At 40.9% G+C, this 27133-nt stretch overlaps 1 protein-coding gene across 1 annotated transcript in view; it reads right to left on the bottom strand.

The window, feature by feature from the left end:
* The window catches only part of LOC109929388 (clathrin heavy chain 1), a 38325-nt gene extending 15261 nt beyond the window's left edge, over positions 1-23064 (bottom strand). Inside the window, exons 1-5 of the mRNA XM_048612337.1 lie at positions 22937-23064; positions 22632-22821; positions 4435-4642; positions 1212-1480; positions 540-701 (exon numbers count right to left, since the gene is read on the bottom strand). Coding sequence (XP_048468294.1) covers positions 540-701; positions 1212-1480; positions 4435-4642; positions 22632-22673 — 681 coding nt within the window. The 5' untranslated portion in view covers positions 22674-22821; positions 22937-23064. The remainder of the gene's footprint in view (positions 1-539; positions 702-1211; positions 1481-4434; positions 4643-22631; positions 22822-22936) is intronic.
* Between the last annotated feature and the right edge of the window lie 4069 nt (positions 23065-27133).

Below are 27133 nucleotides of genomic sequence, written 5' to 3' on the forward strand. Positions count from 1 at the left end.
TGTAGTTACACTACGAAGCCACAGCACAAGTTTTGTAGTTCAATTTACAGCTCCTAATCTTGACATATACCAATACTTCTGAAACATCAGGCCTAATGGTTTCTACTGAATAAAGTAGACCAACTGGAATCAAGCATCAGTTTTTCCACTGTTGGACTAGCTAGAAACATCACAAACTCCAATTGCAGGTAGTAGTGCACTAAATAAACTTGGTTTTCTGACTAGCCATCTATGAAGGGCCTTCACCTTGGTTTTGGCCCACAGCTAAAACAACCTAAAGCTATCACTTCACTAGGAAGTGCCAGAAACCAAGTTTTGAACTGCCTAAACAGGGAGTATCTGAAAGTTTAGTATCAGAAATGTTGCTAGTGGTGTTTACAAGCTGAGGATCAGGAAACTAAGGCAAGCTAACATTTGCTGTTGATGCATTTGGAGCCAGCTTTCAGTAAAATACACAAGTGAAGTCATGAGAATCTTTGTCCAGTATGACCTTAGGGACATCGCTACCCTATAAACATAACAGCCAGAGGCAGGCTCACCTTCCCTCCTGCTTGCCCTCTGACTGCAAAGCAGAATAAAGTTGATTCTTCTGCATTGCCTTCCATCTTGAATTGTGCAAAGGCTGCTGCATGACCTTCAATTGGTTGAGATACCTTCCGGTCCAATGAGTACAGTTGCATTGCACCCACCACACGGTTTTGCTGTTTGAAAGATTCAAAAAAATTACCTTGTTTAGAAAGCAGTTAGGCACTACAAATGCCTCACTAGTTTAGAAAAAAAGTGTATTAATGGACTTAAATACAAAGTCAGTGGGCACAGCCTCAGTTAAGTTACTTGATTCCAAAACAAAAAACATTGCTTTGTGGTCTTTAATGCAAGTATTTAGCTACTTCTATAGTAGCTGGAAACAAGATGAGCTGTTGTACATCACAAAAACATCCTGTCAGGGGCTAGTACCCTAGTTTCATGACTGTTCTTTATCCCAGCAGTATTCATCTTGGAAGCAGTCTTCTCTACAGGATGATTTAGTTAAGGCACTGAATCAAAGTCAAAGTCAATTGTTGACAGCACCAGAGTATAAAATACTGAGATTTAATAAATAGTGAGGGATATCATGCAGTACATACCCTAAAACAAGTCAGTCAAACTCTTACTGGCAAAGCCTTATTTGTATTAGTATGAATTACAACAGCACCAAGTGAATGCTATACCTGAGCAGAGATACCAATGAGCAGTAACCATTTCTGCTTGGCATCAGTGCGGTAATTGATGATCTGGCAGCCTGCTAGACTGGAGTGTCTATCAAAAACTTTCATTGGCTGAGACTCTCCCTCCATGCTCCAGTGAAACACTGCAGAGTCTGTTACCAAGGCAATTGTATTGAGTGAGATCCACTTCCAGAAAGTGACATCATCCACCATGGTGTGAGCCTTCATCTTGCTTTTCATTTCAATGTTAAATATTTGCAGTGTTTTTCCAGCTGTTAAAAACAAAAAAGTTCATTCCAAAGATCAAGTCTAAACAGATACTGCTAAAATGCTCAAGTCTGTTCTCAATATCTCCCCCCGACCGCCTCCAAAAAAAAGAGGGAGTTACTGACAGTCAAGTTTAAAGGTGAAAAGGTCACTAAAGATTCCCTTTTGAAAAGGGGTAAACTAATAGAAGCCATGGGCCATCAAATCTGCTCAGTTTAACCAGGACATTCTTTGAAGCATTTAATTTCTTACCTGACCGATAAGGTTAGATATTTGTCAGTTAGAATTAGCTTTGTTGATAGAGGAACCTTATGGTCAAATGGATAATTAGCTTCTGAACTTCAGTGCAGAAAGACATCCAGGAGCAATGCAGTACCTGTATATTTGCTAATGCTTTCTAAAAAGCTAACTTTTACATAAAACTGCATTACATGTGAATGGTAGCAGGTTTGAACCTAACATTCATCTGTATGCAGAGCACACAGCACCAAGGATGGGAACATCTTTAACTAGCACTCAGATTTAGAAGTTTTCCCCACCTGCAATTTGCAGAAACTGCAGAATTAGTCAAAATGGTATATTTCCACATCAAGCATCTTAAGACAGGATGCATATAGTCAGAAACTGCTAGTTTCCACAGATGCAAGACATTCCAAAAAGAGTCTTGTCAGGAGTGACTCAACCACATTTCACTATTGTACTTGACAATAAGTGGGACACCATGTTCAAACAAAGTGAAAATCTCCTAGATCTGAAAAAAGATTAGAGTACAGTTCAGAGGAAAACCTAACCGCTTAGTTCTTGTTCCCATCCCAAGTGTCCAATTGTACACCACTACATAGCAAATGCAAAAATTCCAGCTCATGGCTCTGGTCCAGTTCATAAACTGAAAGTCCCATTACTGCCTGAAACTTTAGGCAGTTTGTTTACATTGAACTTTAGTCAAATTGGTTGGATGTAGCAAGTTTAATGTCAGCTCAAGTTTAAGATACATATGGTAACATGATCAGTAAAAAAATGTTCAATTTATTTTCTATTCCCCTTTCAAGCTACAAGCCAGAATAGTTGACACAATTTGTTAGGTAAATGTTTCTACTCACCCATTCAAGTCAGCATAGCTATTTAAATTGACTCAATTCTAAACCCTTCATGTTAGGGACAGAAAAGCTGGCTTGATTTTAAACTTTGGAAGTTGATATACAAGGAAAAAACCACCAGCTTGTCACTCAGTGATAATCATTCAAGTTTAAGTTATGAACAGTTAGTCTGAAAAAGCAAGTTGGTCTCAAAACAAGCAATGAACTTTACAAACTGGACCAGAAGAGTCTAGATTTAAAGTAACTCACCATCTGCTTATACACAAAGAAAGCAGTAAAAAAAAAAAAAGATGCAAAGTAATTGGGTCAGTAAAACAAACTCCAGATAATGACATAAGCTTATTGTTAACCTTTGGTGGCTCATGTTTGAGATTTCAACCCTCACTTCAGAAAAGTGTCACAAAAACACAGTCACTGTTTCACTAGATCAAGTGCTATGTTTAAGTTACCAAATTTCTGCTTTCAAAAATTAAGTACATTTTTGAAAAAGGGAAGTTTGAATCAACTGATGTAAAGCAAGTTTTTTTTGGTGGGGGAAGAATTCCTGTCAGCTAAGCTATTAAATTCAAAATATAGTTAATGGAGCATGTAGATTGTGTAGCTGTTGTGCAATAATGAATTTAGTCATTATTGGAACTTCATCCAAAATAAAGCCATGTTCCCAGTTAAGGGTCAGGGGCTGTCAAGGTAATAGAATAAAAATCTGCTTCAATCATGAAACCAAGCCAAAGGCAGCTATGAGAACACCTACATCAAGTAGGGGTGGGGCTTTGGGAATCTCCCAGTGTATACAGCACCTTTCTAGGCCAAGGCTAAAAAAGGTCACTGCAACTTTTTGTGAAGGTAGTTTTCTGCAGTTTCAGGATGGCTCTGCAGTTTTTTTCCATTGCATAGAATGAATTCATGGCACAGCTGGCCAAAAACAACTTAATCAGTTGTGCTAATTACACAAACATTCATACACAAGAGTAACTCAACATTCAGGAACTCCAGCCAAAAGTAGTTTTTTTTTTTAAAAACCAAAACTATGGCACTTCCCTTTATTTGAAGGGAAGGTTTAAATTTGCACTAAGGATACAGTAGGGCCAATTCTAGCCAAAATTAGAAAAGTGTTAACTTTATGATGCCATCTTTAGGGAGAACAGAATTGCCTTAAGTTCACTGCGTCACTGCTCAAGGCAGCTGATATTTCACATTCATCTCCACCTCAACCCAAAGAGAGAGGCTAGAAAAGTTACCCCCTCAAGACTGCAACTACTCAAGTAATCAAGCCTCCCAGATCCAGATTAAAGTACCAAATCTGTACAAGAAATGCATTATTAAACTGAAAGATCAGGTGTCTTCAAATTGACAGGTGAATGGGTGGGGTTGATTCCTCAAAATCCATACTTTGTTCAAATAAACTAGCGCAGGAAATTCAAATTGATTCAGTCCCTCAACTTCTAGATTCGATAAACACCATGTTAACCATCACTAATTACTTAATCCAAAATTAAATGTTAAGCTACTAGGCTGTTAATATTCTAAATCCAACATTTGACAATGGAGTAATACATTTGTGCAAATTACTTTAACTACATAACTAAAATTTGACATTGGATTATTCATTGCTACTGGAATAAGCTTAGTTTTGTGCACCTACACAGAAGCAACTGACTTAAGGTACAATCATGTACAGCCATAAGTTCATATGCCCCTTAGTATGAAGAACCATCCAGGTGACTGTCTAGTGCATCAAGGTTAGTGATCACCCAGAAACTAAAGCTGAAGACCAAAAAAAACATCCAACACCATGTAGTGTTCTAAGGAGGCTTGTACTGAACAGTCTGATTTTAGACTTTAACCACCACAAACTCACTTACCTTTTAATGCAATAACCTTGCTGGCTGGGTTCATAATGGCACTATCAGCAGAGATTGGACGGCGAATAGGATTGTTGGGTTCATTCATATCAATGATGACCACTTGGGCTTGCTCACCGACTTTCTCCCGAATGCAGATGAATTTATCAGATTCCATAGTAAGGGTACTGAACCCAATGTTTGCTGGATTAATGCCCAGGTTTTGGAGCTGAAGAAAAAAAAAGTTAAAGTATCAATCACAACGGTAAAGCTCAAGGGATCATTGCTCCAGCAGGAGCTGGAAACTCTGGGTTCCTTAACTCAAATTGCACTTAATCATTTTTTGTGCAACAATAATGATGCAAGCTCTAAAGATGTAGATGCAGCACTATCTGAAGGGACTGATACATTATGCATATTCAAACTGTTTGCTACAATTGATTCTACTCCAGCATTACTTTTGAAGGCTGCAAAGTTGAAATTTTGAACAACTGCCTGGGGAAAAAAATTTAAGTGACTGGAGACCGAAAAAAGTACGCACAAACTGGAATCTCAAGATAATGCCCTAGCCCTGCCAGGAGTGTAAACTGGGTTTACAGCAATATTTAAAAGTGAAATATGAACTGAAGTTAGCTGCTTACAACCCTGGCTTGAACACATTTGCATTCTTTGGTCATGGTATAACCAAGTATTTCAGTTACCCAAGTGCAAATTCAATGCAATTGGTGAGTTGAACATGCTAAAGGGAAAACAAGACAAACCAAAAATTGTTATTTCAACTATCAAGTTGGGGGAATCCAGCATTCCAAGATGAGATTGTTCACGTTAGGACACCTCAAAAACAACCAAGACAAATTCACATGAGTTCATCCTGCTGACAAAGTGGGTGCAATAAACCCTTCTGTAATCTAAAATGGCACACGAGTTCAAAAAAGCTAGTGGACAATTGCAGGATCTCAAGTTAGGAGCGGAACAATGCCACAATTCTATTCCACTACAGGAATGGGTGATTAATTCAAGCTAACTTAATCATTAACCTATACAAAGGCCTAGAAATCTGGAGAGGGGTGGCTGGGGTTGCAAGTATTTAAGAACTTGTGGCACTGGGTTCAGATGTGCGATTGGGGCATAAACTAACAAGCTGTTAATACAGTATTTTTCCAGATCACAAGTGTTCAGTATTTTTAAATCCAAACTGATTTTATAGAACCCAGTTAAATTAGGAAATACATATGCCATTCATTTGGTACTAACCAAATCTGTCAAAATTCCTTACAATCTAGCCCACTTATTTTACTGGAGATATTAAAAAAGTCACATGGTTGCCACATTTATGCAAAACTAGATGTAGTCAAGTGAAAGTTGATTTAGAATGATGCAGTAATTTTATACAGATAGGTCTCATGAGATTTACAGTTCTTCAGTCTGTAGCAACAATAATTTGGAAAGCAGGTACTACATTATTCATTTAGTGTGATACTGAAACATTATATTAGACATTCACAAGTCAGGGTTACTCTTGCCAGCTGTAACAGAGGGAGAGAACTCTGCTTGCTGCACAAATTCAAGTGGTGCTTACCAGTTTTGGTGCAGTCACAAGATTGTCTTGTAAAGACATCTTTTGAAGGACAGACATGCTGTCCATACCATCTGTCTGCACTGTACATTTTATTCCAAAGATTGGAATAATGTGTCTGCAATTATAACATGCTGAGCATCAAACTTGCAAGTGGAGTTTGCTCAGCATAACTTGCTGTTAATAGTACAGCAATGTAACATTAAAGTCCTCAATGGTCAAGGGACAAACTCGATAGCAGACAGATTAGGATAAATGAACACCAGACAACTGATTCAACCCCAAATTTAAAGTATATATTCCAACTCAGGCCCAAGTTTCTTGAAGACAGCTGGGGGTAGGCAAGCTGCTCATGCCTAAAGCACTGTTGCTCTGGCCACAATATGGTGTCTGAGGTTATTTTTGAAGATTACTGCTCCTCTACAAAAGGGAGAATTTAAAGTTACAGTTCAAGACTATTGGTTTGCTGGAACAGAGTTCATTGCTATCTACCTGCAGTGCCCTCACCTCTAAGGCTATCATTGTTAAAATATATGTCACATTACAAAGATCATAAGCCCCTAAATCAGACAGACAATAAGTGTCTAGACTATAGATCAAGAGACAGAAAGATGGACAGTGACAATGAAGCAACTGCATTACGGAAAAACGCCAAGGCTCTGGAGTATCTGAGTGCTGGGATATTTTGATCCAATATAAACACTAGCAGCAAGCATTGCCCAAGGTAGCATACAAGCATGAAGACAAGATACTCAAAATGGTTTGTACAGAGTTTATACATGGGATCCCAGATTTTCAAACACTCAGGGGTATAATTTGAGACCTGACATCCAAACAGCTCTTTTATAGTCCTGTGTTCTGATTTGTGCAGGAAAGACTGAATAGACTCTAGAACAGAACCTGCTCAACCCAGCATCTGCCTGTATTATAGCAGTTTGCAGACAACAAAAAACAGCAAGCAGCAAGGATGGCAGGAGAAAGTGATTTGGAATGAGTGGGTGAAACCTGAAAGATGGAGTACATGGGTCAGAGTATACTACATGACAGGAATTGGAAAGTCAATTTAAAGCAATTGCAGAGAGCTGCAGATAGAATCATCTTGTATTAATATTTGAGGCTACCATCCCAGTTCAGTAGGTAGCAGAAGAGGCAAATGCAATGCTGGCCTTTTATTTTGAGGGGTGTATAAAGTGGTGTCTTGCTAAAACTACAAAGTTGTTGCCAGACAACACCTAGAATACCAGATAGTCTTGAGGGGGTTGAATACAGTGGACTTTGTTGGAATGTGGAAGAATGAATGACAGGCAAGCTTCACGAAACAGGAGACTTAGGTGACATTTTAGTTCCTTCTTGGAGTCTGGGGCAGAGGGCATCACCCAGTTGGGATGGATGAGAAAGAAAGTGTAGTGAATCTAGGGAATTCTTTACTGCAGAAGGCTCTAGAGGCTGGTTGTAAGTATATTTAAAATGGAGGCAAGTTTTTAAAAATCAGTAAGGGAAGTATTATGGGGAAGAGGCAGGAAAGTGCATTTGAGGATTTAGATCAGCTTCTGTAAAGGGCAGAGTAGATGCAATGGGCTGAACAGACCTCATGTTCTGGTCACTGAAGTGCTAGTTGACTCAATTTATGAAGACCAGGAATACATCTTGAAACCCAAGAATGGCCTTGAGAATTCTAAGTAAAGGCACCATTAGAATTAGGACCTATGGTACAGCTTGCATTCTGTACTCAAGTTAAAATACATGCACTACCACTTGCCATGGATACTTTATCCAGGATCAGAACACAACTTGGACATGACTGCTATACTGAACTCATTAAATTAGGAAACTAATTTAAATATTCATATTTCAGCATTGACACTTACATTACCTCCACAGAAGTATTCAGGATTGTTCTGCTCAAATTCCAAGCAGCTGCCAAATTTCTACACCTAAGTTTACTTGAAATGTCTTTTGTCAAAGTCAGTTTACTGCAATCATTGCCATTCTGTATTGGGAGAGATCTTCCAATAAATTAGTTTTGGGGAAAAGAAACAAATGCAATTTAGGGGTGGAAAGGTTTCAATTCAATGCATTAAAAGCCAAAACATGATTTATCACAGTTAGGGTATAATTATTTTGCTAGTCAATTGTTTAAAGCAAGTTCAGCAACTAGGGGCCTTGGTCCAGTTAAAGCTTAGGCTCAAGATTTAGGAGAAAAATTCATTAACACAGACAAGTAGTTCCCAGAGTCCTGGGTGGTGTGAATTGATTCTTTAAAACTCCTGTCACTGCTACACCATAAATGTCTGTCTAGCTAGGGTGTTTAGTAATACTCAGCAGGTCTGGCAGCATCTGAGAAGGAGAAAACAGTTAATGTTTTGGGTGTGGTGACCCTTCCTTAGAACTCTGGTTTGGGTCACCAGACCCAAAGTGTTAACTGTTTTCTCCTTCAGATGCTGCCAGACCTGCTGAGCTTCTCCAGCAACTTTGTTTTTGTTCCTGATTTGCAGCATCTGCAGTCCTCTCAGTTTTTGTTTAGTGATACTTGTGAGATTGTCCAATTTAAGGGTGGAAACAATGGTGACACTGACCACTAGAACCAGATTACAGTTGTAGCATTCAGTGAAGAAGTGAGGTTAAAAGGTCTCTGCACTACAAAAAGTTAGTCATACATCCACAAGTATCCATTCAATTGGCAGTAATTTAGATGCTGGAACTAAAGTTACCAAGAGTGTCCAAAGTTGGCAGTTATGGGGAAGGGGCAAACCTGGAAATTGTCAAAGTTAAACCAGCTCAAGTAATTAAGGAGAGTCTGGAAAAGCACAGCACGACAGACAGCATCTGAGCAGCACCCAAGTCAACAACGACTTGCCTGTTCTTTGGCTAGTCTGACTCACTATGCTTTTCCAGCCTCACTCCTGTAGACTGGCTTCTAGCATCTGCAGTCCTTTGTTGTCTAAGGAGTCAAGGACTTGGTTAAGATATTCAGTAAGTTCACCATTTGCCACGTAGAAATGATTCAGTTGCAGAGTTCAGCACATGGAGAATCCTGCAATTCTAGTGTGACTGAAAGCAATTTTCACAACATTTCAAAATTGGTGCAGAAACAATGATTGTCAGTAACTGACAAAATCCCTAGTGTCAAAGCAGACTGTTCAGCCCATCAAGTCAACCACCTTCTGAACAGCATCACACCCAGACCTACTCTTGTGCCCTATTCCCTGTCACTCTGCAATTCCCATCGAAAGTCCATCTTGCCTGCATGGTACAGGGCAATTTAACTTGGCCAATCCACCTAACCTGGATATGCTTGAACTATGGAGGAAAGTTACTGCTTCAAGGATTTAGTGACTTAAAAGTTAAAACCTGTACCCAATTACAAAGGTAGCTAATCAGGAACTCAAGGTTCATGCAATGAATGAGGAAAGTTTGCATTTACACAAATCCTAGTTTACATTCCTCAAGTAAACAAACAGATCACATTAGTGGTTTGTTTGATAAAGTTAGCATTGCCACAGGCCTAGAAGCTTCCACATCATGATTATGGTGTAGAGGATTCTACAGTTGACTTCTGGCTTGAGGATGTTGTGAAATCAAGACTTCTGCTCTGGGAGGGATCAAAACCAACCCCAACTGTGCTAGTGTCAAATCTATTGCCTATCTGGCTTTATCCAGTCAAGCCAAAGTGTTGGAAGCTTGCCAATATCTAGACCCATAGCCCAGTATGGGTGACCTTCAAGTAGACTGCATTAGTAAACAAGCTGAAAGATCATTGAGTCAAGTCAAAACAGTGACCAACCATAACACAAAGTGACAGCAGGCAAGGCATCTTGGAACCTTAATATTAAAATTGTTGCATGTTCTTAGGCAAGTAGTTGAGTGCAAGTAATTTGTCCTTTTCTGCATAATTGACAGCTATCTTAGACTTGGGTAGCATTGTATTAATACTATGGGGGGGGGGGGGTGGAATTAAGGATTGTTCAACTTGGTGACAGTGTCAGCAAATGGTGTGGAATCACCTTGGGGTTAAAAAAAGTTTAAGCTTCAGCCAACATCTGACTGCTTGATAGATCCAACATAAAAGTTGAAAGTTACATTTTTTTTTTGTAAAGTGCAACTGAACAGGTAGGTTAAAACCAAAACTCTACTTCCCATGAGGGAACAAAGTAGCAGTTTGTACACAAACTAAACCTGCATTTCACTCACTGGCACAACTGAAGCCAGAAACTGTTTAAGCACTCTTTGGTCACTTATAGGAAGAGGGCGTAGAGTCGAAGTCAAAATATCAGAGAGGGAAATATGGTGAGTGTTCAGACAATGTGTAGCAGGCCACAGAAGTCATACCTCAAATTCCTAAAGTTCAACCTCAAACATTTAACTGATCCATGCAGGTCAGAGGACAAACCGAATTTAAGATGTACAACCCCAAAAGCAAGGTAAATTTCAAGGACATTTCCCTCCCTCTCAGGAAGGGAAGGGGATAAATAAAGAAGGGACAAACATCACAGCTGAAATTTGAATTACCCCCATTAAATCATGCACATTAATATTTCACAACTTTGCAGTACAATGTTGCAACTGTATACAATTCTAAACAATAATGGTTAATCAGTGGTAATCAATTAACTCCACAGCTACTTGTTATTTGGATTCCCCCCCCCATTTATCCCAAGGTAGAGTGGGAAAATTCTAGTATACTAGCTTGAAACAATTGGTGGTGTGTAAAATGAAGGATTCAATGACACCATGTTGGGATAGGTCATGTTCCTACGCTTACACTGGTGTATGCGCATTACTTTTCCTTTACTAGTTTGGCTTGTTTTAATGCCAAGCCTAGGCCCCTTTATGGGATATGGGTGTTGCTGGTTGGCTAGCATTTCTTGCTAGACCATGGCAGTCCTTAGGGTAGTGGTGAGGTGCTTCTTGAATCACTGCAGTGGGCTGACCCATAATGCCAGAAGGGAAAGGTATCCAGGATTCATGATGCATCACAGTTAAGGAATAGTGATTATCACCAAGTCAGGGTGAGTGTGGGTGGGGTGGGGGGGGTGGGGAAGGTGAAGAATTTGCAAGTGGTGCACCCACATATCTACTGTCCATCCGAGTACCAAAAAAACCATGCAGTGTATGCAGGCATCACCACCCCACAATGCCCTGCAAAGCTGCATATTCAGATTCCTTACTCTACTTCTCCTGCACTGAAGGGTGGTCAAAATCTGCCTCAACTCCAGTTACAAGTTTGCTGACAATACCATATTAGGTTGGATCTCAAGACAATACAGGGGAAGATTGCACCTTGACACCATGCTATTAAACAGTTTCTCTCCACAGAAAGAGGTGAAGGAACTGGTCATTGACTTTAGGGAGTGGAGTGGAGGCCATGCCCCTGTCTGCAAGCGTGGAGATGGTAGACAGCATCATGTTCTTAGGCATAAATATCACCAATTTGTGCTGGTCCATCCAAAGGGTCCAGAAAGCACAACATCTCTACTTACTCAGTAGAGGGAAATTCAGCAAATCCACAAGGACTCCTACCAATTTTAAGAGATGCACCATAGAAAGCACCCAATCTGGATGAATCTGTGTTCAGGCAACTCCTCTGCCCAAGACCACAGGAAATGAGGCTTGTGAACACAACCCAGTCCATCACAAGCCAGCCATCCACTCACTCCATCTATATTGTCTGCTGCCTCAAGAAAGCAACTAAAAGCCCATCCCATTCTGGTTACACACTTCCTCCCTCCTGTCAGGCAGATAAAGTTTTGAATACATGTACTGAAATTCTCATTTAGACTGCTGAATGAACCTCAAATGTTGATCTCCTGGATATAGATTGGTTGGTAACTTGGGTAGAAAGATGGCAGATGGAGTTTAATCTGGAAGAGAGTGAGGTAATGCGTTTTTGAAGGTCTAATCCAGATGGCAGAATCCTTGAGTACTGACAGGCAGAGGGATCTGGGTGTACAGGTACACAGGTCACTGAAAGTGGCAGTGCAGGTGGAACAGGTAGTCAGGACATATGGCATGCTTGTATTCATTGGCCAGGGCACAGTTTAAAAATTGGCAGGTAATGTCACAGCTTTATAGAACCTTGGTTAGGCTGCATTTGGAATATGGTGTTCAATTCTAGACGCCACACTACCAGAAAGATGTGGCAGCTTTGGAGGGTACAGAAGAGATTTACCAGGATGTTGCCTGGTATGGAGGGCATTAGCTATGCGAGGTTGGAGAAACTTGGGTTGTTTTCACTAGAACAGAGGGTGAGGGGTGACCTGATAGAGGTCTACAATATTATGAAGGGCATGGGCAGACTGGACACTGAACAGGCTTTTGGGAATCAGGTGAGATACTTGCTAGTATTCTTAGCTTCTGACCTGCTCTTGTAGAGTGTTTATGTGTGAATCCAGTTGAGTTTCTGGAAAATTGTAACCCCAGGATGGTGATAGTGATGGTAATACCATTTAAATCATGCAATGGTCAGGTTGTCTCTTATGTGTGATGGTCACGGCTGGCATGTGGTACAAGTGTTCTCTCATTTGAGCCCAAGTATGGTTTTGTCCAGATCTAGTTGCATTTGAACATTGCTGAAGCAGTTGATTTGAGAATGGTGCTGAGCACTGCACAGGGAACATCCTCACTTCTGACCTCATGATGCAGAAGGACATTGGATGAAACAGAAGATAGTTGGGCCTAGGACACCGAGGAGCTCCTACAGAAATGCCCTGCAGCAGAGATGACTGACCCTCAACTACCATACCATCTTCCTATGTGCCAGTTAGGACCCCAATCTGGAGAGTTTGCCCCCAATACCCATTAATTCCAGTCTTGCTAGGGCTCCTTGACGCCACAGTCAAATGCAGCCTTAAACGTCAAGTGTTGTCACAGATGTTTGGAAGATAATCAGTGCAATGTAATTAATGTAACTTGTACGAACACTGCAAGTTGCAGTGTTTCAGCAGTTTACACAGCATCAGAAGTGTTGAACACTAAAGTACACTTGCCATCCATTTTAAAAAGGAGTCCTTCAAACAAGTATGCAGACTAAGTCATGCATGATCTTACCAATGTCAATTTAATATTTAGACAGATGATCAAGTTGTTTCAACAAGGGCTGTGTGAACCAGTGGTAGTGATGGCTTCTCAAATTAAAGGACTTCACTCAAGAATGCAAGGGAAAACGAAGTGGGGAAAGAGGCAAACAGCCATAGATTAGAGAAAAAAATCCTTCATGCCTCAAGATGGAAGCAGACAAATGCAGATAGGCAGTATTTATAATCATTTCAGATTTTCTAGAAAAAGTTCAGTTGTTCACACCTGGGCAGAAGGTTAAAACTGATTAGTCAAAGCAGAAGACAAGTTCTCATCAGGCAGAAGTTGTGGAATGGGGAAATGTCACTTCAGACTGTCCACTGCCTCCCCTCATTGGGGCACCATACAAAGGTTGTTAGAAACCAAACATTGAACAAGGCAAAGCTCAATGTATAACCACTATCTTAAAGACAGACTATGCAGCAAATCTAGAAATGTGCAACATGTCAAATAACTGAAGAACTATGCAAGAATACCTCAATGGTATTATACAGTGCTCATTTTCCTTGCCATGGGACAAGACCCAGCTAGTCCCAGGATCCAAGTGGTGAATTAAAATCTGAAAGCTGTCATCTCCTTTGGATTCAGGCTGCATTTTAACAGTGAAGCACTTCCAGCTTAAATTCTAGCTCAAGCACTACTCATTGAGTTTGTCAGTATGACCTGAACAATTTGCCTTAAATAGATGCAACTGATCTCATGATCAAACCTGGATCATAGTAAGTAGAGTTTGCTGGTACATATGGCCATTTATCCACAAAAATGGAGCTTGTTTGCATGATTTTTGCAAAATTTGGATAGGTTTCCAAATTACTGCACTTCAAAAAAATCTCTAATGAACTCAAGTCAAGGTCAAGAATGGACTGACTAGGTCTTCCCTTGAAGGAGGATCAAGTTTAAGGAGTACACAAGCCAAACTGGGCAGCCATGCACAGTATCCACTATTAAGGGGCTGCTTTTTAAAATGCACAACTATCTTTGTAGGCAGATTTAGTTAACTAATTACTTGAGTATGTCAACCAGTTTGCATGTTCAACAAGTTAGTTATGATGATTCTTGACCTTGAAGTTCAGCATTAAAAATTCTAAAACAAGACCTTTACAGTTCCCTTTCTACCAATGGCAAGTTTGATTTATCACTCAAAAGGTGTAATGTGTATTCTGTATGGGAATAAAGAGACTTGGTTGCATTTCACTTAAAATCTAGTTACAGGTAACTTGATGTAAAGAGGACTGACCTGTAATAACAAGCAATTAACATCAAGCTTAAACTGGAAACTGGGTTTTCTAGTCAAGTGTTGAAACAAGTAACTAGTTTTAGGACAGTCAAAAATGCCAAATCTGAAGTTTGTGTTTTGTGAACAATTTACCACTTTCCTGGAGGCTATTTCTATCAGCAGAAGCTGTAGATGAGTGAATTCCAGGAAGGATGCAAAACTGCTGTTTAAAGCATCAAACTGCAACAGGAAACCAAATCACTGGACTTTGATGCAGACTAACCTAGTACATAGGAAATCAGGATCAAGGGTTTTAGTGCTTTTCAGTATGTAGTAGAGTTGAAAGATGCAAACTAGTGATTGGACTCTGGCCTTGCCATGAAGAACTGAAGCACCAAATGGTACATCAAAGTCTCATCTCCTAAAGCTTCCTGAAGTGGGCAGAAAGCCAAATCTCAGGAACAGACTTCCACTGCATCTCAAAAGATGAAAGCAAACTACAATGAGGTCCACCAGCTACTTTAATGACCAATACAGGGACAGAAGGTCTGTCAAGTTTGTGGACAAGAAAAAATAGGTAGGGTGACAAATTGCATTGAGGAAATAAGAGCCTTGTAAATGGATATAGATAGGTTAGGAGTGTGACAGATGGAGTTTAACATAGATAAGTGTGGGGTCATGCATTTTGGTCAGAAAAGTCAAAAGACAACCTATTAGATAAACAGACTTCAGGGTGCTCCAATGCAGTGGGATCTGGGTGTCCATGTTCATGAGTCAGGGAAACTAGCATGCAAGTACAGCAGATAAAGAAAAATAGAATGTTAGCTTTTATATTCTATTGCTTTAGCAATAAAAACCAAGTATTGTTACAACTACAAGGCATTGGTGAGACTGCATCTGGAGTATTGTGCAGTTTTGGTCCCCGACTTGAGGGAAGATTAGTGACATTGGAGGCAGTTCAAGGGAGCTTCACTAGATTGATCCAAGAGATGAGATGTTTGACTGGTTTAGCCCACCACTCATTCTAAATGAGAAGAAATTGATATTTATAGGAGGAATTGATAAGTTAGACATGGAGCAGATACATCCTTGTGGAGATTCTAGGATGACAGATCATCTTAGGATAAGGGGTTGCAAATTTAAGAAACTTCAAGGTTTTGCAAACCTGTGAAATTTGCTATCACCATGCAGTGGATGACGGGACAGGGAGTTAGATTTTTAACCCGGTAATGGTTAAGGGGCTACGGTGAGAAGGCAGAATAATGGGGGCAAGGACCATATCAGCCATGACCAAATGGTAGATCAGACTTCTGGGCTGAATGCCCAAATCCTGCAAGCCTAAACTCACCTGGTCTGGTGGCACCCAAGGTAGGAATAGAGAGTTTAGGTCAATTACATCAGATGCTGCAGTCTTGTTTCAGCATTTAATATTCAGAACCCAATATACATTTTAAATAAATGCCAAAATGCTGAATGATCAATAAACTGGACAAGATTCCTACAAGAGAAAAAAGGCAAAATTGAAGCCACTCTTCCATATCCCAACTCCCTCAGTCATTTCTAGTCAGCCTGCCTCAACCTAACAACTGTTAGTGAAAACTCACCACTTGTGCTTTGACAGTCATACCTGGCCATAAATTCTCACCTATTAGATCAAGAGTTAAGATGGGAGGAATGTGAGCATCACTGGCAGGCCCAGCATTTAATGCCCAAACCCTTGAGAAACATCTTACAATACCACAGTCCTTTTGGGGTGGGTACAGCCAATGTTTTTAGTTAGTGTGCTTAGTGACAAGGGGGAAAAAAAAAAAAGGTGCTGTTTCAAGTCATGAAGTGGATTGGCTTAGAAGGACATTTGCAGGTACACACATTCCCATGTGTCAACTGCCTACATCTCCTAGATGGCAGGGGTTGAAGATTCAAATAGTGCCAAGGACCTTTTAATTTCTGCTGTTCATCAGGAGGGGAGTGAACACTTAGATTTGTTGCCAATCATGTTGGTCCAGATGTAAAGCTTTTAAATATTGGCACTACATTCAACTTGGGCAAGAGATAGTCAAGTGGATAATTGGAGAGCATTACTCACCACAATTCCTACCCTTATGGTTTCTGATCAGCTGTAACCCCAGGATTTTAAGTGCCATTGCTGAAGCCCCCCACTGAGGTCCAGTGTGGTGAAGTTTTACAAAGGTAAAAGTGTGCCAATTAGAAGGTGGAAGCACTGCAGCCATGCTTGACTGCCTCTCCATTTTGGACCTTTCACCCAAATAATTTAATATTTAAATACAAGAATGAGAAAGTTAATGTCCCTCAAATTTGCCTTTCCTTGACTATCAAAATCCTGCCATTCCCACCTTAACATTACACTGTTATAACACAGACAGCAGTTCAAGAAAGCCAATCAAAGGCAACTAGGGACATGCAATAAATCCCAGTATTTGATTTAAATGTCCATGAGTGAATGACTAAAATACTTGCAATCTCAAAGCCCTGTTGAGAGCATTTTAGAAGTATTGAGCCCACAGATAAGCACAGGCAATAAACAGTTTATTCTCAAGTAGCACTAATAGCTACAGTATCCCAAATAGACTACATGATCAGATTGAAAAAAAAAGAGATACTAATGGAGAGAAACACCCATTTCTACAAGTTTTTCATCTGGCTACTTGGCTTTTTGTACTGTAGCAAGTAGGCACTGAACAATTTCAAAAATCTGATCAGTGAAACTTTTAGCATATCCAATTCATTATAACTTTAGACCTACTGCTACAAAAGAAACAAGAATTCAAATGTACAAATGTACAGTGAGTATGCAGACAGATGACTATCCTATCTGCATTAGTTTAAACCTATATTGTGCCTCAATTTGGGCACAAGGCACTGTTTAGATCAATTGAGCCCCAGTGTGGTTTTAAAATCCATTAGCTGCCAAGAGAGCCTCAGATAAATAGTTAGCTGTTTATGTTGGCTGAGCTGTCAGTAAATACTACAGCCAGTAAGGAACCAAAGCACAGCTGGAAACGTTAATGCTGCATTTGTACTTCAAATCATTGAAAAACTAGTTTTTGTGCCAGATGCTTACCGGAAGTGGATGGATTTAACAAGCAAGCTTTCTGGTTTCAGAACTGATAACAGTGTTCAATTTGATTTGATCATAATTCAACTTAAAATATTCAAAATTACAACAGGACTGTTACATTAACATTTTCAGTTCAAGATCAATTCCCAAGGAGATTTCTAATCAAGCTACTACACTTGACAAGTTACACATTTAATTTTTCTTTGCAAGCAAATTAGGGGAATATGCCTGCAACTACTCAAGCTGGTAGGACTGGATTGCTTAGTGTCATTTGCCCTGAAGATGACCTTCTGATCAGCCACTTGTCCACACAGACAATCTGTTTCTAGCTCTGCAGTGTCACTTAGTCTATTTTCATCAGCAGCATAAACTTACTGTAGTTAAGTCCAAAGATCTTAGCCTGCATCCCATATTCTTAAATACATAAACCCAGTCATCCAAAATTCTGTAACTTGTGCCCTTGCTCACACCAAGGTCTACACACAACTATACTGGCCCCTGGTTATACCAAAGTCCTTTGTTTGCAGCATTCCCCACAAAGCTTCCAACCACCTAGGTATCAAATCCTTCAATCTTTGCCTCTTGGGCTGAAGATCACATGGGCATTGTTTCCAAGTGCTGGAATTCCAAGGGAGGAGAAAGGCAAAGATCCAAGACACTAAAACCAGCTCAAAAGTTCTTGGCACAGACTTCAAAGTCACATGCCAATACCAGATTCTCGTGTGGAAAAGTCTTAGAACATTTTACAGTAGGAAAAGGTAAAATTTAAACACCAGTCACAGGACAGGATATGCACTACACCAATTCAAATTGCCTGCTGACAAAGGCAAAGTTTGCCTGTAGTCAGTCAAGCTTAGTGTACAGTGTAGGTATTGAAGCTTTTACATTTGTTACCTTATCAGGGAACAATCTAGCATCTCATTACAATAAAAGCATTAACCACCTGCAGAGATGTACTGGGTGCATATAATGGAACATTTTGCACCTTAGACCCAAAGTGGAATGCAAATAAACCAAATGAGGAAGAGTGAAAAGGAATCCATCTGGTCCTGCACAGCAGGTTTTGTATTATGCAGATCAGGACTGAAAAAATTCCAGAACTGTCAATGCAGGAAAAAAATTGTCACAAGCTCCACCTATCATCTTCTATCCACCTCCCCCTATTTATTTCAGAACCCCCTTCCCCTCCATTTCTGAAGGGTCTAGGCCCAAACATCAGCCTTCCTGCTCAGCCTGCTGTGTTCATCCAGCTCTACACCTTGTTATCTATTATCAAAGATTGTCACAAGCCAGACTCTGGCCCAGGCTAGAAATAAAGGCAACAACAGTCAGAATCATACACAGGTTGAAAACATGCTGACCAAGTTTCCCAAACTAGCCCTACTTGTTTGGCGCATCCTTCTAAACCTAACTCAGGTACCATCCAAATGTCTTACATATCCAGTTAGAACATCTACCACTTCATTCCATGAACCAGTCACCTTCCGACATCACCCACAGGTTCTTTAAAATTTGCCCCTAGTTTTGAACTTTCCTACCATAGGCGAGAGAAAAGAACTTTGTTATTCACCTTATCTAGGCCCCTCATCATCTGACAGATCTCTACAAAGGTCACATCACCTGTTTCCCCACCCCACCACATCCAATGCTCCAGGGAGCAAAGTTCCAACCTATCCAAGCTCAGAACTCAAACATTCTATACCAAGTAAAATCCTTGTTCATCTTTTCTACATCTTCTCCAATTTAATGCCCTTCTTACAAGGAATGTGACCAGAACTGTACACAACACTCCAGGAGAGACCTCACCAACATCCTGTACAACCTCAAGACATCCCAACTCCTATTTAAGTTATCAAAACAATCACAAGAGGAGAGACATGAAGGCAGTTGAAAGAGGGATGACAGTGGACAAAAAGCTACTGGCTAAAATAAGCCTTAGAAAGTGAGGGCAGGGAAGGTTCAGGAGGGCAATTACTTGGAAAGGTGACACTGGGTACAGATTAAATAGTGCAAACGAACTATAGTCATGCACCCTGGAAAAGCTGTTTAAACTGAGTATTTTCAGTAGTATGGACTGGTGATGCAAAGCAGGGTGAAGTTGAGAGCAATACAGGAAAGGTGGCAAAGTTTTTGGTCAGACCATACAGCTTTTGGCTACAAAACATTGTAGCCTATTAACTGATGCAAGCCAGTTACAACTCAATTCTGTTACTTGGTGCAACCATTCCTACTGCTAGCCACACCAGGTACTCAATACAAGTGGTTACAATTCAGTTAGGCTCACTTAATAGGATGACTGTCAACAGTTCCAGTAAATACAGCAAAGGTAAAGAGAGTCACTCACTTAGAAGTGATTTGCCTCCTTTTGGAGAGAGTAGCAGTTAACAGATCAGAATACTCCTTTCAAGTGGTAGCTTCAGTGAGAAAAGCATCGATGGTAAAGCCCAGCATTCATTTTGCTGGGCCTGGCTCATGAATTGCCTCAAGATAAGGAGGCTGCAAAAGCCATAAGGCTACTCCAAGTACAAGATGAAGATTTGTGCAAGTGTTCAATTCCAATCAAGAGCTACACAAGACCAAGTGTGCTGCACTCAGGAGTCACTGGACTCAACTTTAACTCTCTTCCCACAGATGCTGCCAGGCTTTCTCCAGCAATTTCTACTTTTGTTTTGGTTACACAGAGCACTGCTAAAAAGCTTCAAGGTGATTCTAGTCCAGGATTAGATTTGCACATTGCAATCCACAAGATGATCAGTTGAAAAATGTGATCACTACTTGTTGCAGTATTCTTTGAACATTAGAAAAGGTTTAGACTGAATATCTTGCAAGGGCATTCAATACCCTAGCAAGCCCTCTCCTGCCAAAGAGTTTGTCCCAAATAGTAAAGGCAGACAGCAAATTAAAGGACACAGTCTCCATGTTTGAAATATTCTAATTAAATTAGAAAGAAAGAGGGAGGTCAAAAAGCAACAAATTTTAGATTTCCATTGACTGCAGTTAGAATGCAAGGGATCAGGGTCAGAAGGGTTATTATACAGTAATCAAACAGATATACTTGCATACTAAGTGCTATCATTCACTGAATGCAGTATTGGTTGATCAATACGGCATCAACCACCAACTTACAGGAGGTTTACTGCACAACATACATGACTAAAACCTATTTGTTAAATAGCTGCATGGATTTTGCATCCAAAGCAAATTCTCTAATCACTTCCCAGCAGCAGCCCTTTGGACCTCATGTTGTGCAAGTCTGAAGTTAGTAAGCCAGAAAGCTTGTGTATTTTTGAAAGTTAGTTATCAGTACTTTGTTTAGTAAAAGTATCAAGAATCATGGAATGCATGTGCAGACACTCCAGGGTAAAAGTCACTGATCTTCTGAAGTGATGTTCTTAGCAAAGAACTTCATAGTTGAAGTGAGATAGTAGGAACTGCCAATGCTGGAGAATGAGATAACAAAGTTTAGAGCTGGATGAACACAGCAGGAAGGCTGATGTTTCAGGCCTAGACCCTTCTTCAGAAATGCCTTCAGAGAACCCTTCTGAAGAAGCATCTCGACACAAAACATCAGCTTTCCTGCTCTACACCTTTGTAGAGGACTTATTACTCACTCCTTGAGTCAGGATGGAGCAATGGTATGAAGTGTCACTACAAATTAACTTTAACCAAATTAAACTAGTGTCCCATTGAAACAACACCCTATAGCTTAGGATGACAAGTTCAAAACATTTGACTCCCTAGTTACAATCAGACCCAGAGTTTGTGGTATGGCAGCTGGTTATTTAGCATCTCCAAGGAGAAAGCAGATTGGCATGTCTACACATTTTAGGTAAGTGCTTTGTACAGATTTACAGTCTCCCTCTTGCCCACTCACCTGTTTATAAATTGTAAAGGCAACATAAGTGACAATTTAAACACTCCCAACTTTTCAGATCAAACTGAATACGGCCTCAGTTTTAAGGCAAACAAGATAAACTCAATTATCACTGGTGTGGCAGTGAGTTATTGTAAACCTTGCCTTTTCACGTTCCAAGCTCCTATGTCACCAGCTCAAGTAACACCCAATTAAGTTTAAAAATGCTACTAGTAACTCAGTTAAAGTGTAACTTGTTCTAAAAGGCTCATTTATAAAATGAGTGATACACAGGGTAAGTTAGCAACTGAAGAATTCATTGTTTAGTTCCCAATTTAATACCTGTTAAGTTACTGGAGAACCAATGCATTCTAACATCTTCAACTGCAAATAGATACTAAGTGAAAATACACAAACTATGAAACAAAAAAAGTTTAAGAAACACTACATGAGAATTAAAGATTAATATGGACAATTCCACTCAAGATTCCAACACATCTACAGAATTATCAAGTGCACCAACCATTGAGCACAAGCAAACCAAACATATTTAAAGTGAGCAGATCTTAATTGACAAGTTGAACCACTATCAAGCCCATTTTGGAAGCATAACTCAACATCAGAAAATTGCAAAGTTACAACCAGTTGAAAAAAATAAGTTCAGTTATGTCACTACTAGCTGCAAACATTGCCATGGGTTGTACACATTATTTATAGTACAAGTCAAATTTCAGTTTAAAACACTGAAGGCTCATTATATGATTGTTCCTCTTCCAAACTGACATCTCAGATTAAAGATGGACAAACATTAGCGGGGTGGAAGCCTGGTATGGTTAGCATTAGAAACATCTGCACTAAACTCCATTCGGCAAAAACATTCACAGCCTGAACTCACTCCAATTTATTTTTTAAAAAAAATCAGATGGGCACCATCAGCATTTCCTGGGCCACCAGTAAGGTAAAGCTTTAAACCAGGGGTGGGGTTAGAGAAGACAAGCTATATTGAAAAAAGTGTGTGCAGGCATTCACACATTTCCTCATACGGGTGATATTGTGAAACGGTGCCACGGTGTAATCCAAGGTTGAACCTTCCCCTAGATAATATTTCAAAGTGAAAAAAGTGTCCGAGATTACGGAGAGAAGGGGGTTGCAGAACGAGAGATATACAGGAGAAGCAAATCCGGATTAAGAATAATCTACAGCCAAACAGGAGAGGGAGGGAGGTGGGGTCGAAGATTAGAAACGGGAGTACTGTATGTGGGTGGGGATGACATTTAGCCAGGGCTCGGTCTGAAGCGAAGGCCCAGGTTACGGGGGTGGGGACCTCAGGGAGGGAAGGGGGTTAAAATTTGAAAATTAAATCATCGTTTGTTGACAGATTGACTAATTGATTGATTGATTGATTGATTCAGCAAGTTACCTGCAGGTGCTCCTGGAAGCGGATAGGCAGGATCTGAGCCATGTCGACAGACGACGCTGGCGCTCAGCGAGTCCAAGGAGAAGAAAAAACAGAGATCCTCCGGCGAGAGAAAAAAAAACGCAGCGACGGAGGAAAAAAAAGAGGAAAAAACAGCCAGGGAAGAGAGAGACCGAGGCGTGTATGTACGGATCTGGAAAAAAAAAATACAAAAAAATTATTTTACATCGAATGACATCAACCAACATGGAAATTTTCCAAAAACCTCCCCACACGGTGAGGAAGGGACACTTCCCTCGGACACTCACCTGAAGCTGCTACCTTTCCTGCCGCCCGCCTCCCTTTTATAAACCGTCGACGGGGCCCCGAGCCGCAGCGGGAGCCGCAATGGCGGAAAACCGGAAACGGCGGAGCGCTACCCTGCACCCGGTGACCCGCCCCTCCACCCAGACCATCAGATCAAAGTGAGGTGGAAGGGGGTGGAGTCACTTCAGAAACCCCCCCCGCCCACCCTCAATTTAAAAAAAACACTGACAATCCCCACACGCCCGTCCACCCCTTCGGTCATTGCAACCCAAATAAAAATAAACTTGGTCTTTCGGGTCCCGCCACTTCAGATTTGACGGGGAAAACTCGGAAGCGGTGGTGGGGGGAAATGGGACTCTTTTCGGTCGGCGGAGGGTTTTCCTTCGGGCGGCCACATCATTGGCACATGATTAAGCATAACTTCCGCCTGGGCTTCCGGGTTCCTCTATCTCCCTCCTTCCGCCTTCATGCTCCTCATTCATTGCAAAGGCCGGCCTCGGTGTATTTGTAATGATGGAGGGAAGGTGGCTGTGCCCTCTCTCTCGGCAGGGGGTAGTATGTTTGCCTTTTGAAGATTTTTTTATATTCCAGCAATAAAATTAGTGCATTCCCCAAAAAAGAGTGCATGTGTGAGTTCATACAAATAAATGAAGTAAATTTTATCTTTTATCTTTCATCTTCCAGTCTTTAATTTTTGGAATAGAGGACATTTCATGGAATGATGAAGTCACTTAAGGTATGGGGGAGGCCATTCGCTCCATGATGACTCTCTCAGAGCACTTCAGCATCATTCCTCTACTGTAGCCCCATAACCTGGCAAGTTTATTTCCCTCGAGTCCCCATCTAATTTCCTAGAAGGAACAAATCAGCTTAGCAATGAAAAGTAATACTTGGAAATTAACACACTGAAGTTCCATTTTGAAGAGTACAAGTTGAACAAGTGTTTCATATCCAGTTTTGCTTTCTGGGAAGTCATCAATCATCACTTAATGATTTTTGGGATGGTTGAGAATGTTGAGTTGACACCACTGCCAGATCAGCTATGATCTTACTGATTGGCGGAGCTGGCTTGAGATCTGAATGACCTACTCCCGCTACTAATTTATATGATGATATGCAGTGTGCTATATGTAGCTATGCTGAAATGGTTTCTTGCTCCAGAGAAAGAAAAATTGGGTTGATATTAAATTACATGATCATCTCTCTGTGACTCAACAGTTCTTAACTCTGGATGACCTATTCTGGGAGATTTCATTACATGACCTCCAACCTTCCACTACCGCTTGACCACACTCCTTCCGTTGGTCATTCAGTATGTCAATCATTACACACACCCCTTTCCCAAAGTTTTCACTGTGTCTTGATTTTGACTTTTGAGAGTTTGGTCATGATTAAACTGAGGCGAGCGATTAAGGCTTGCACCAGAAAGGTAGCATCTTAGAGGGTCAAGCTTTTGGCACAGAGTGCTAGAGTTTATGCGCTATACAAAAGTAATGCAGTTTCAATCAATGGGTGGGAATCAGAAAACCATCCTAACAAATTTGGAGTCATGCAGAGCTGTGCTCTTTCCTGTGACCTATGTGTTGGATAGAACCCTTTTGCCAAGTCAATCAAAAAGAATGTGAAAATAAGAAAGGTGACCATCCAGGTAGTGGAGGCACTAAGGTCAAAGCTTTTCTGTAGGTGGACAATGTCATCATCTTCTGCTTGGTTCCACTGATGGTGAAAAGACTGATTAACATCTGTGACCGATATGAACTTGATTCAGGAGGCAAGATAAATCAAGCAAAGAGCAAGGCCATGCTTTTTGGGAACTGAGCCAACTAAACCTTTGTTCTCTTCATCGTCAGGTCAGATGACCTGAAGATGCTAGGATATGGTTTGGAGGGGCCAGGGTATGTGAACAAGTAACTATTATAAAACAAAGCATGGGTACAGAGGAATGATGCTCCCTCTCCATTGCAGATAAGAACCTAGTCATCAGTTACTGTGCTTTCAATGTTGCAGGTCTGGCCCATTCATCACTCCTGCGCCACAGTGATCACCTGAGATATTTTCCATTTTATCTGGACGTTGAAGAAGGACCATGCTCACAGAGACACACTGTATGAACCCCTAGACAGAGGGGGTAGAGATATACACAACATCACCCTCATCCTGATGGCCACCCTTCCAAGCGCCTGCATCCAGCTGTGTATAGACCCTTCATATGCAAATACAAATGTGTACAGGTTCTACCTGTCCCTGGGTGTTACAAAGGATGGGTCCATCCACATTGTTGTAGAACACTGCAACTAGATGGACTTTGCTATATCACCTATCCCTCGTGGAGAAGTTTATACCAAAAAAATTCATCAGGAAGTGGTCTTCACATGACAGCCTCTAGACCTTGTGGCAAAGGGAGATGGTAGATCCTGTCAGATGGTTCCATGAGCAAGCTGCCAAACTCATTTGGTAGAATACTTCATCGCCAGAACTAATAAAAACAAGCACAAAGACATAGCTGGGTATGAGGTGAGAAAGGCCCTTCCTGTCAGATCCTTCCTACACACTCAGAATCTCATCCTCCCACTGTATGTTGCAGTTGAGGTGTCTGTGGTGGAGCAGAAACTATTGTTCACCCCACTATGGAATGTGTCTTGGTAAATAAGGTCTGGAGAGAGTTTTTATCCCGAGCAGCTCCATCACTCAGAACTCTACTGTATGGATTGTTCCTAGTGATCCTCACGGAGACAAATCAATTGGGCTAGAAGATGATCAACTCAGTGAAAGATGAAGAGTCATCTAGACTCAACACATTAGCTTGCTGTCTTGGCATGGCTGCTGTTTGACCCACTGTGATCTCCAGCATTTGTTGCTTTCATTACATATTCCAGTACCTGAGTAATTTGCTCCTAATCAGTAAAAGATGCTCCTTTGGTCTACCTGAAACTTGCTAGTCTTCCAGCTCAAGGACTTGATTTCAGCAGAGTGATGTAAACTGGCACATTCCAAGGTCTATGACTATGTGCTGAGTGATGCACTAAAGCTTGGGGCAGCCACTGCAGAGGCACAATAGAGAATGTTCAAATCCTTACATAGAATCCCTACAGTGTGGAAACAGGCCCTTTGGCCCAACAAGTCCACACGGACCCACAAAGCATCCTACCCAGACCCATCCCCCTAATCTACACATCCCTGTACACTCTGGGCAATTTAGCATAGCCAATCTACCTACCCTGCACATCTTTAGACTGTGGGAGGAAAATGGAGCACCCGGAGGAAACCCACACAGACACAGAGAGAACGTGCAAACTCCACACAGACAGTTGCCCAAAGGTGGAATTGAACCCAGGTCCCCAGTGCAGTGAGGCAGCAGTGCTGACCACTGAGCCACTGTGCCACCCAGAATAGTTGCTGTTTAAAGCGTTTTCAGCCATTGTACAATGAGGGCTGGAATCTGTCGAGCTCCTCAGGTTCAATACCTGACAAGGAATGTACATTGTGAATATCAAGGGTATTGAAATTGTTGTGAGGCACCTCGGCATGGAGCATAGTGTTTGGAGAAAAGTTTGTTTTCATTGCACTGTCAGTAATTTCCAATTTGAAATGTTTTGATCTTGTGCTGCATACCTTACATGGAATATATTTGTAAATATTAAGACTGTTTCAATTATATCGAGTGGAACACTCTATATGGAGGCATTGAATTTTGTTGCAAATTCTGTAATAACCAAGTTGAAAAGTTTTGCCATGTAATTTTACAAATTTTATGAACAAAGTACATTTTTGAAAAAAAATTACAGCTCAATGTGTAGCCATTTAATGGGCAGCATGGTGGCACAGTGGTTAGCAATGCTGCCTCATAGTGACAGGAACCCAGATTTGATTCAAGCCTTGGGGTGTCTGTGTGGAGTTTGCACATTTCATGTAGAATGAGTCTACATTTCCTTCCACTCTAAATTTTCTCCAGTTAAAAAGTCTGCAGGCTGCAGACATTGGCTTTGACAACAGCCACAAATTGTTTACTAGCCACTGATTCCACCCCCCTCGCTAGTCACAGTCTCAGGTTGAACCAGACCGCTCACAATTGATTCAGAGATAGTAGGAACTGCAGATGCTGGGGAATCTGAGATAACAAGGTGTAGAGCTGGATGAACACAGCAGGCCAAGCAGCATCAGAGGAGCAGGAAGGCTGACGTTTCGGGCCTAGACCCTTC

Source organism: Rhincodon typus, chromosome 26 (assembly GCF_021869965.1).
Source record: "Rhincodon typus isolate 14 chromosome 26, sRhiTyp1.1, whole genome shotgun sequence".
Classification (NCBI taxonomy): Eukaryota; Metazoa; Chordata; class Chondrichthyes; order Orectolobiformes; family Rhincodontidae; genus Rhincodon; species Rhincodon typus.